General features: G+C 37.4%; 1 protein-coding gene across 1 annotated transcript; it reads right to left on the reverse strand.

The window, feature by feature from the left end:
* Nucleotides 1-4,295: 4,295 nt before the first annotated feature.
* Nucleotides 4,296-9,795, reverse strand: NPS (neuropeptide S). Its single transcript, XM_073354952.1, has 3 exons — nt 9,782-9,795; nt 6,885-6,957; nt 4,296-4,472 (listed from the first exon to the last, which is right to left on the reverse strand). Exons 1-3 carry the CDS (start codon nt 9,793-9,795, stop codon nt 4,296-4,298), a joined length of 264 nt encoding a protein of 87 aa, XP_073211053.1.
* Nucleotides 9,796-10,428: the final 633 nt, after the last annotated feature.

Consider the following 10,428-nt stretch of genomic DNA (forward strand, 5'->3'; position numbering starts at 1 on the left):
CGCGAGCCTCCTGCTATATAAATGGTACCCAGCTGCTTGTTCCTTTCAAACGTAGTGATCTATTATATCTGCTTATATCAATGTATGTTTTCCGGGCTAACTTCTCAAGGAAAAGAATTAGAAAGGCTGAAATTCTCCTTCATGGGGCTCAAGACTCACACAATAGGTGGGTCTTAAAAGGTGATCTTATCTTTATGGCACATCTCAGAATGGTTTTTCTTGTCCTCCTGGGGAAACCTTGATGAAATCTTTGATTACCATGATGTTGATGCAGTGTCCACAGAACAGCCCCCCGGCAAATGCACAGACTGACTCCCATGTATTATTGTAGCCTGAGAAACCACATATTAGTCCAGAATTCTTGGGTTACTTTGATAGACAAGGTGGGTAAGGTAATATCTGTTATTGGACCAATTCTGTACATGCCTCTTGTGCACTGTGGCTCAGAGGCACTTATATATAGTTCGCTCGTGATTGTACATTTTTTTACTATTAGCTGAAGTGCATTTTTGTTTGCAAATCTAATCTATAAAATTTCCTAGCTCTTTGGGGTCAGCACCACCATTTCCTAGCTGTTTATACAACTCCTAGCATAATGGGCCCAAATGTAGTTGTGGTCTTAAAGTACTAATGCAATATAAACATTAAAAAGTAATAATAATAATTACACATGAGGAGTACTTCCACAAGCCATATTCCATTTGCAGGTTCAGATTTACAAGAATTTAAAAATACGGCTGTTTATCTGCCCAAAAATTTTTTTGGAGCAAAATAAATTAAATACCCTCATAGGACAGAGATTCTGCATACACTGTTTAAAGAGAGTAAATTTGAACTGACAGTGTCTTTTTAAAAGAATGGATTATGGCATCCAGTAAAGAGAAAAGAATAATAATATTTATTTAAAGGCTTTTCAGATCCATCACCATAAGGTCTGAATGTCTTTATAAATTTATCTTCCCCACACCGAGGATGTAGGTCAATATTATTGTTCCCATTCTACAGGTGTGTAAACAGGCACACAACGGAAGTCAGTGATACTGTTTGCCCAAGGTGACACTAGACATCTGTAGCAGAGCTGGGAATAGAACTCACATCCTCTGAATCCCAGTCCAGTGCTTTATCTTAGAAGAAGACTATCCTTTCTCTTGCTTAGCACCCATGAATCACTTTTCGTCTTCAAAGTACAGAAAAAATCAATTAATCCTGACTGCAGATTTGAGATAGCTGGATAAATGTAATTACTTATTTTACAGATGGGGAAACCGAGCAGAAGTGAAGGGACTTATCTGAGGCTACAGAACGAGTCACTGTTAAGAGCTTGGATTGATCTCAGGCATTCCTGGCTGATTCTATTGTGCTCCAATCCCTAGATCACACCTCTCTCTCTCTCTAAATCTGGTTGTCCTCTTGCTCTCGTTTTTGCAAGAATAACTAATAAACAGTGCAAGTGAATGAAATGTTTTGTCACAGAATAATGAAAAAGTATTGATGGCAATGTAATTTGTTGTTATAGTTTAATAATGCTATAGGCCAAAATTTCTGCATCCTTCATTATGGGTATTTGTGCATTGAAAACGTAGCCCTATATATCATATTTTCAGGATAACAAATCTCTTTATCAAGTGGACTGTGACTGTATAGGCAAATGGAGCAAACATTAATGTGCTTAGCAATATCACCACCACAATCTTACATCCTTATTTTCTGACAGAGATCACTATGGTTACTCTATGTTCCTTCAAAAAAAAATCTACCTTTAAAGCATAGAAAGGATTTTAGCATTCCTATAAAAGACAGCATCAGCAATGAGAGAATCGAGTGTGCAGTGAATGCAAGATCAGACAACAGATGGCAGAGCCACTTGTGTAATTCAGTTGGATACCGGGCATTTTTCAGGCTTTATATCGCTCAGGCTTCATATTGTCATTTAGGTGAATACTGGGTAGAATGCCACTTAAAAGTGATTTAGGCACTTTGGAGCCTAAGTCTCATTGACTTTTAATGAGACATAAGCTCCTAAGTGACTTCTGAAAGTGGGACTTAAAAATCTAGTCTGTCCAAGCCTAATCACAAAATCTAAGTGCCTTAGATAGCTATGTTAAATGCTGGTAAACGTCAATTTCACCATACACACACAACCCAATGAAAAAAAATTTCTAATGCTAATAATTGAAATTTCCAAGTAGGCAAAGTAAGAAAAACGCTGCTTGAGAACTTATTATGGTTTAAGGATATTTGCTTTGTATATTTTGACATGTTGATAATTTGTGTTTTAATGGTTATAAAGCTTTAACTTTATAAATCTCAATGTTTACTGACATTAAATAATTATCTAACCCACCCCTTTAATTTCCCACAACTGTGAACATTTAAAGCAATAAAAATTGAAAAATAAATGATTAAAATCAAATTCTGCCAACCCTACTTATAATGCTGAATAGGGCAACACCTTTAAAAATCTGTGCATGTATCGGGGTAGTCCTACCCAGCAAAAAAATACCTGCAGCTGTCCCATGCCAACTGACTGGGCTTGCAGGGCTCGGGTTGCGGCTGTTTCATTTCTGTGTTAACTTCTGGGTTCAAACTGGAGCCCAAGCTCTGGGACCCTCCCACCTTGCAGGATCCTAGAGCCCAGGCTCCAGCCCGAGCCTAGAAGTCTACACAGAAATGCAACAACCCAGCAGCCTGAGCCCTTTGAGCCCAGTTGGCATGGGCCAGCTGCAGGTTTTTCTTTGCTGTGTAGACATATCCCTAATGGCCTCTGGAGATCTCTCCAGACATGTCCCATAGCTGTTCTAAAGTACACTAGGATCAATATAGAATTGTCCCCAGAATAAGGGAGCAGCAACCCCTTACTTTGAACTTCCCCTACCCCCACACTCAGCTGCAACCAGTAGGCAATGGGCACTGCTGAGCAGAGCACTTGTACCCAATATTTCCTTAAAATGAAAACAGTGATTAATGACAATGTTCCTTTTGTGACACTTCAGACAAATAAACACTGTTCCAGTCTAATAACACCACTTCATTCTTCATAATGTTACAAATGAGATATGTGAAATGATCCATACATTGATTTATTAATAGTTTTTTTGGAATTCAAAATGCATCTGAACAAATACACATTGCTACATTTTTAAGCCAACATTCAGAGTTTGTTACATCACTTTTTGAAGGAAATGGCCACAAGGTAAAATTCACACAAATAATGTAACTCAGCAGATGACCTTTCCAGCTGACAAAATCTACAATATTTTGAGAACAAACATCTAACCAGTTACTTTACAGCAAAGAAAAAACAAAAATGGACCACTATTCATTAGAGAACAACCATAACAGCAGAAAATTGGCAAGCCCTACATTTGGCAGATATCATCAGATGTTTGTTGCCTACATTAATTGATTAATTGAAGCAAAGGGACATGCGCTGCTACAGTGACTTTGAATGATTTCCCAGGACACTCCTGAAAATGAATGACATCTCAAGAGATTACTTCCTGCTGAAGTCATTTTAAATAACTATATTAAAAATAAATTAGAGTTTAAACATAGGGCCTGATTCTTTTTTTCAGGAATGGCCCTTTACACCTCTAGAGCAGTGTAAAGATGTCTTAAATTACATTTTAAGACCCTCTTCATATTACCAGAGTGGTGTAAAGTGGTCTTCATGGAAATGAGAATCAGGCCAATAAAGTGCAGCTATGCCCTGCATTAACCATGAGGGTATCTTTTAGACCAAAGATGAGCATATGTAGGATACAATGCTGCCATCCGAAAGGTTGGTTGCATGTGTGCATGCTTTCAAAGCACAGAACTATTTTTGTAAAAAGAAAAGGAGTACTTGTGGCACCTTAGAGACTAACCAATTTATTTGAGCATGAGCTTTCTCATGCTCAAATAAATTGGTTAGTCTCTAAGGTGCCACAAGTACTCCTTTTCTTTTTGCGAATACAGACTAACACGGCTGTTACTCTGAAAACTATTTTTGTGTTAATCAAGAGCAATTTGATTAAATCTGCAGTCTTACAAACGGGGAATTAACCAGCTGAAAACATATTTATATCAATACAAAACTATATGATATTGTAACTTTGAAAACAATGCCTGTACTGAACAATTTGATCTGCTTCACTTGGCTTGCACTATTTGAAATAAACATCTGTTTACATTATGAACGTGCTGATACATTTGTCTCTTTTGGTTTTATCACAGAAATACATTGCAAATTATTTTAACTTCACAGTTAAATGTTAGATGCTAAAGTTGAGGATACTTTCTTGAACAGTTATTTATTACTTTGCTCTTTGAAAGGAAGTTTTTTTAATTCCTGATCCAACTCCATTGCAAAAGGACCTTTTAATGAAAGACTTCTCCACGAAAGGTTTTAGAAAAGTCAATTCTTCACTCCTGTCCAGCTTGGCTAAGCAGCTATTCAGCAGGATGAGACAGTAATCAGATTTCCTGGACAGCTGGCAATTCAAATAAAAAGGATTATTGCTCAGAAGATTTTAAAAATATATATCACAGATCAGAAAAGCCATAATTATGGTTTTGCACATTTGCTGGGACTTGCCCCCTGTAAAAAGCAAAGCCGAAAGACAAAAAAGTAATTTACGCTTAAAATGACAAGGATTAACTATTATTTGCTTTGGTTTAAAAGTATCCAAATCGGATGTTTTTATAGCTTTTCTGAAAATGTAAGTGGTGTTTTACCTGTATAAAATTCTGATATGTCTAGTTATTTTTATTATCCGAAACATGTTATTTTCAATGTAGCACGAATGATGTTATCTGTTGTGGCAGGTGACAGTCACTTTCCTCTAGAATACAGTACCCATTTGCCATTATAAAATAAGATTTTTCTATTAATAATGTAATAGCAATTTCACTAGAAATGGAAACATCTGTAATGCACAGCAGCTTTTGGGGTTTCTCTTTCGCTATTATAGTTACAGTAATGATTATGTTTCTTAATAATGACAGAAATATTTTTGATTTGCATTTAAGTAGTCTGGTATCTGTCTCTCTCTCTCTCTCTTCCCCTTTCTCTTTCTTTCTCTCACACACATACACATCAAGCTTTTACTGTAATTTACAATTATAAAAATGTATAAAATACATACCAAGGGAGCCATAATTAGCTATATTTTCTATCCTCTCATACAGTAGTTATGTAAAGCCTTTCATCCTATTACAGTAGCAGTCAATAGGAGGTATATATTGTACAATATACATACCGTATATGTCTATGTGTACATAACTTCAGCTTAATGTTTGAGAAGTCACTAAATATAAAGCCATGAGGTAAAAATCTGGCTCCACTGAAGTCAATGGCAAAATTCCCATGGAATATTAGTATTGATCTGGTACTTAATTATTTATAATAATACCATCTACTACTTAATAATATTCTCATTAATAGATCTCTAAACACTTTACAAAAGATGGGTATTATTATTATGATTTGTCTAAGGTCACCCAGAGAGTTTGAGGCAAATTCTCAGTAGCACACCCCATCCACTGGATTACAAAATCTCTCTGTTTATGGCTTTCTTACAAATTGATATTCTCCATTTTTATAAAAAAAAAAAAATCTTCAAGAAGCATAAAGCAAGCAAATTCCATCTCAAGATTCTAGAGACATCATTGCAACCCATATAAGGATTTGTACTAATGGATAACAAGGTCATCATTCTGTTAATCTTATTTGAAAGTGAAAGGCATTGGGCATATATTAAACAATAAAAAAGCATTTGACAAACTATATCATTGCCATAATGAGAGCTGAAATTAAATATGGCTAGTCAAATGGCTCAAAATAGGTCTAAACAATATATGATCAAAGATGAAACAGTATTAAATAGTGACACAAATAAAACATACACACAAAAATCAGAAGACTGATTGATGAAGATTACTTTGAACTCCACATCAATATAAAAAGAAAACAATCTCTCAAGTAGATACTATTTGTAGTGGAGATAGAGTTTATTAATGAAAATCTGGTGATACAAAATATATGCCTCAAAGGAAAAAAAGGGAATCCCAACTAAGATTCCAAGAAATAATATTCTAGTTACAAAGAAATACAGCAAAATAGTTTAAATAAAACTACATCCCAACATGGAAATTGAACACACTTAATTACTATTTGGAGCAAGACATCTAAATCAGAACATGTTTGCATAATCTTTCATGGGGCACTTCACATAAAGTTTAATATTCTACTATTGTAATTTCCCCCATCCCAGACATCAAATATTGGTATGCACTGCTTTTAAAATATCCTGTTTACTTCTACTTTACAGAACTTCATTAAAATACATAGATACATAATATGGAGAAAATACTACTGTTCATTCTATAGGCTGATGTTTTTTCCCCCATAGGCTCCTTTGAATAAGACAACTACAATACTGCTTGGGAGTTATCCTTCAGCATAAAAACCTATTAAGAATCCCTAACAGTTACAGTACTTTACAAATAATAACTAATAACAGTATGAAGTAAATACGTGTTATTTCTATTTTATAGATGGGGAAGCTCATATAGAGAGATGAAATGGAGTGGAAGTCAGTGTCAGAATTCAGTGCTTCCCATTCTCAGTCCCATGGCTGAACCACTGCAAAAGCTGCATCCCATGCACAAAAGCATAAACACTTCATGCTGAATAGATTCTTTTAGCGAGAATCTGTCTACCTTGCTAGCAACTAAAGCAAAAATTCTTCACAACAAGCAACATTTGATAGTCATATTTATTCTACACTTTTAACATAAAAACAAGTTTGATCAAATAGTGTTTAAAAGTAATCCACCTAAATTTAACTAAAATATCTATTTAAAATAGATGAAGTAGATGATGTTCAAGGATTGTAGCTTACCGTAGAAGGGACAGTTGGGTAACACCCCCACAGGTGCATTGTTGAGATCCAAATAATTAAAATGAAGTTTAACCTGAACAGACTGCAAGGAAAAACTCAAATTAGTTTAACTTTTTTTAAAAGGAAAACTTAATATATACATACATATACACCAATACAAACTTTCCAAAGATATAATATGAAGTGCAATATCTTTAGCTGATCATTTTTTTCTTTCAGCACTTACGTGCAATTATGCAGTTTTATTGCCAAATTTCTCACATTTCCTATCAGTTCTTTCTTAGATGACCATTTTATACCAAGAGTTCAGGAGTGAAAATGTCATCAAATCCTATTTCAGTTTGACTGACTGGTCCTTGGTTGGCCTTTTATTCTTTTTAAATGGGAAAATGGCAAGAACACACACACAGCTGCCATTATAAAACTACCAATTGACTTCATTAAAAGTGTTGCCATTAAAATGTCCTTCAAGTGACTTTACCTCCGACCCTTTATCATGGCACAAATGGTAAAAGGTCTCAAGGTTCCACAAAAATTTATTTTAACAAGAGTTTCATCAATTACTGTATACTATATTAACCCTATACATGTGTCATGCACACCTAGTAGCATACAAAAAGTAGTCAAAATGTATTTTCAACTGCCAGTTCCTCAAAGCAGATTATAATTCTTTGAGATCAGAAACAATAAATATTTCCAACGACTTTTTTTATCTCAGCAAAAATCTGTTTAACTTCTGTCATGAATTGTATTTTTGTTTTATACGGTACATTCCACTATTTGTCGTTTATTACCAGACTAAGCAGATAGACAATATTTATAAGACTCTTGAAATGAACTGACTTTCTTACAGCTAGAGCAAGATGTTGGGGCCAATGCCCTACTCACATGCACGATCTGGTCCTTTTAGAAAACCCACACATTGCACCATGGAAGTCCCACCATTTTGCAGACTTTACTATGAATATTGTTCAGGCCTCATCTGTACTGAGTTTTTAATGATGTTTAAACTTCCATTTAATACAATTCCAGCTAAAATGGTTTGATTGTTCAGTTTGACAAGGTCCAAATGGAACTAGATTCATATTCAGAAACCATGAGCCTAACCTAAGTGCACCAGGATGCTAGTGTCTGTGTCAGTATAACATTTAATTTACTCTTTGTCTGGACTTCTTGGAATTATCATCTGGACTTTAATTTCTTCTCTTGCAGACACTATCTTACTCCACCCCAGCTTCAATAATTAAATCAATCTATCGGCCTGTGCATGCAGTACCTGCTGATGTTATTGTTTGTTTATTGATGGGAAGCAGGGCTGGCCTTACCATGAGGTGAACTGAGGCGGCCGCCTCAGGTGCCAGACTGTGGGGGACAAGAGGGGAGCCATGAGGACCCAGAGTGTAGAAAATTGTGTCTGCTGCTGGTGCAGATGGATTCTCTCTGCTCTAGATGCACAGAGATGGTGGAGTGCTGTGCTGGAGGAAGGAGGGCACAAGAGACGTAACAGGCAAGCAGGAGAAAAGGTGAGAGGGAATAACAGAAAGCACCAGGAGCTGCAGGGAGAGAGAGGAGGAGGAGCCTCTTATGTACCCCTCCAGCACCCCCAGGAGCCTGGACTGATTAACACCAGCTTCTCAGGGAGCTTCCTGTTTCCTGCTGCTTCCCTGAACCCACTTGAGGAGAACAGGCAGTCAACTGAAGTAGTAGATGCCAGTTAGGCCCTTAAGACGCTGATATCTTCCCTCACTCAGGCCCTGTGACCAGCCTGCTTATTTGTCCCCTTCAACTGAGTGTTGAGAGCCACTATAGTGGGTACAGAACAGCAGTCATGAGTGAAAGAAGAAAACACCCCCCCTGGGGCAGCATTCAGAAAAAGAAAGCAAGCAAAGGAAGCATTTCTGTCTAAGCAGGAAGGAGCTCTCCTGAGATACCTAGACACAAATGTTCACAGTGAGCCTTCTGGCCCCAGTGAGGATGGGAGTGATGAGGAGATGCCTGATCTTCCAGTTAGTCAGAGTGCAGGTGACCTGGCAGCTACTGCAGCATCCATATCTCCATCTCAAATGGATGTAACCATGCACATTCCTGAAGAAAAGTGTAGATCAGAGAAGAGTGTGGTGGAGCTGCAAGAAACAGCTGCTGCTGAGTTTAGTTCCTTAAGTCTAGATGATCCAGGACTGTGGACCCACTTGAGCAGTAGCCTGAGGGACTTCCTTGTACTGCATGGGCCACAGCAAGTGAAAAACTTCATGTTCCCTAAAGACAATGAAAATAGAAGTTTCCATCCAACACATTACTGGCGTGAAATCCCCAATGGTGACAAAGTGGAGAGGCTTATGTACTCAAAAACACAGAATGCTACATACTGTTTTTGTTGCAAACTCTTCCAGTCTAATGTTCCAGCCACATTGGGTTCTACAGGAACAAAGGACTGGAAAAATCTGGCTAGAAATCAGGCATGCCATGAGGTGGCAGCAAATCACCAGAGAGCATTCCACAGGTGGAAAGAGCTTGAGATGAGAAGAAGGTTATAAGCCACCATAGATGATCAGCATCAAGAGAAGATTGTGTCAGAGTCTCTTTACTGGCAAAATGTTCTGAGAAGGCTCACTGCCTTTGTGAGAATGCTTGCTACCCAAAATGTAGCACTGCATGGCACTTCAGATCAGCTGTATGTGCCAAACAATGGAAACTTCCTTAAAATTGTGGAGCTGATGACTGAGTTTGATGCTGTACTCCAGGAGCATCTAAGACGAGTCAGCACCCAAGAAATGTACACACACCACTACCTTGGAATAACAATTCAAAATGAGATCATACACTTACTGGCAACAAAAGTCAATCACAAGATTGTAGCAGATCTGAAGTCAGCAAGATATTACTCTGTTATTCTGGACTGCACACTTGACATCAGCCATACGGAACAAATTACTTTAATAGTGCGTTTTGTAACAACAACAGAACCTAGTGAAAATGTCCCTGCAATGGTGACTGTCAGAGAGCATTTTCTAGAATTTATTGACATTGATGATACTACAGGAGCTGGTATGACAAATGTGCTTCTTAAAAAGCTGGAAGATACAGGAATTGCGATAGCTGACATGAGAGGTCAGGTGCCAACATGAGAGGAAAGAACAGAAGTGTGCAGACACAGATCCGAGAGTTAATCCCTCGAGCTTTTTTTGTCCCATGCAGTTCTCATTCATTGCACTTGGTGGTCAGTGATGCAGGATCAGCTTCTAGTGAGGCTGCTGAATTTTTTAATGTAATTCAAAGCATCTATGTATTTTTCTCTGCCTCAACTCATCAATGGCAAATTTTGAAGCAACATCTGGGAACATCCTCTATAACACTGAAACCATTGAGTGCCACACGATGGGAAAGTCAAGTGGAGGCAATAAAGCCTATCAAACACCAAATTGGGAAGATAGATGATGCCATAGTTGCCATTATGGAGGATAATGCTATGACAGGAACTGTTTGTGGGAGAACAGTGGCAGAGAGAAATGGAATCACCAGAAACATACATAACTTCAAATTTCTG

This window comes from Lepidochelys kempii, chromosome 7 (genome assembly GCF_965140265.1).
Source record: "Lepidochelys kempii isolate rLepKem1 chromosome 7, rLepKem1.hap2, whole genome shotgun sequence".
NCBI classification, from domain to species: Eukaryota; Metazoa; Chordata; order Testudines; family Cheloniidae; genus Lepidochelys; species Lepidochelys kempii.

What these genes read in the sequence shown, in the direction of transcription:
- NPS (XM_073354952.1), bottom strand. An exon ending in ACCCAACTGTCCCTTCTACG is followed by an intron (nt 4,473 to 6,884) that starts GTAAGCTACAAT and finishes TTGAATTGCCAG; the next exon opens with CTGTCCAGGAAATCTGATTA.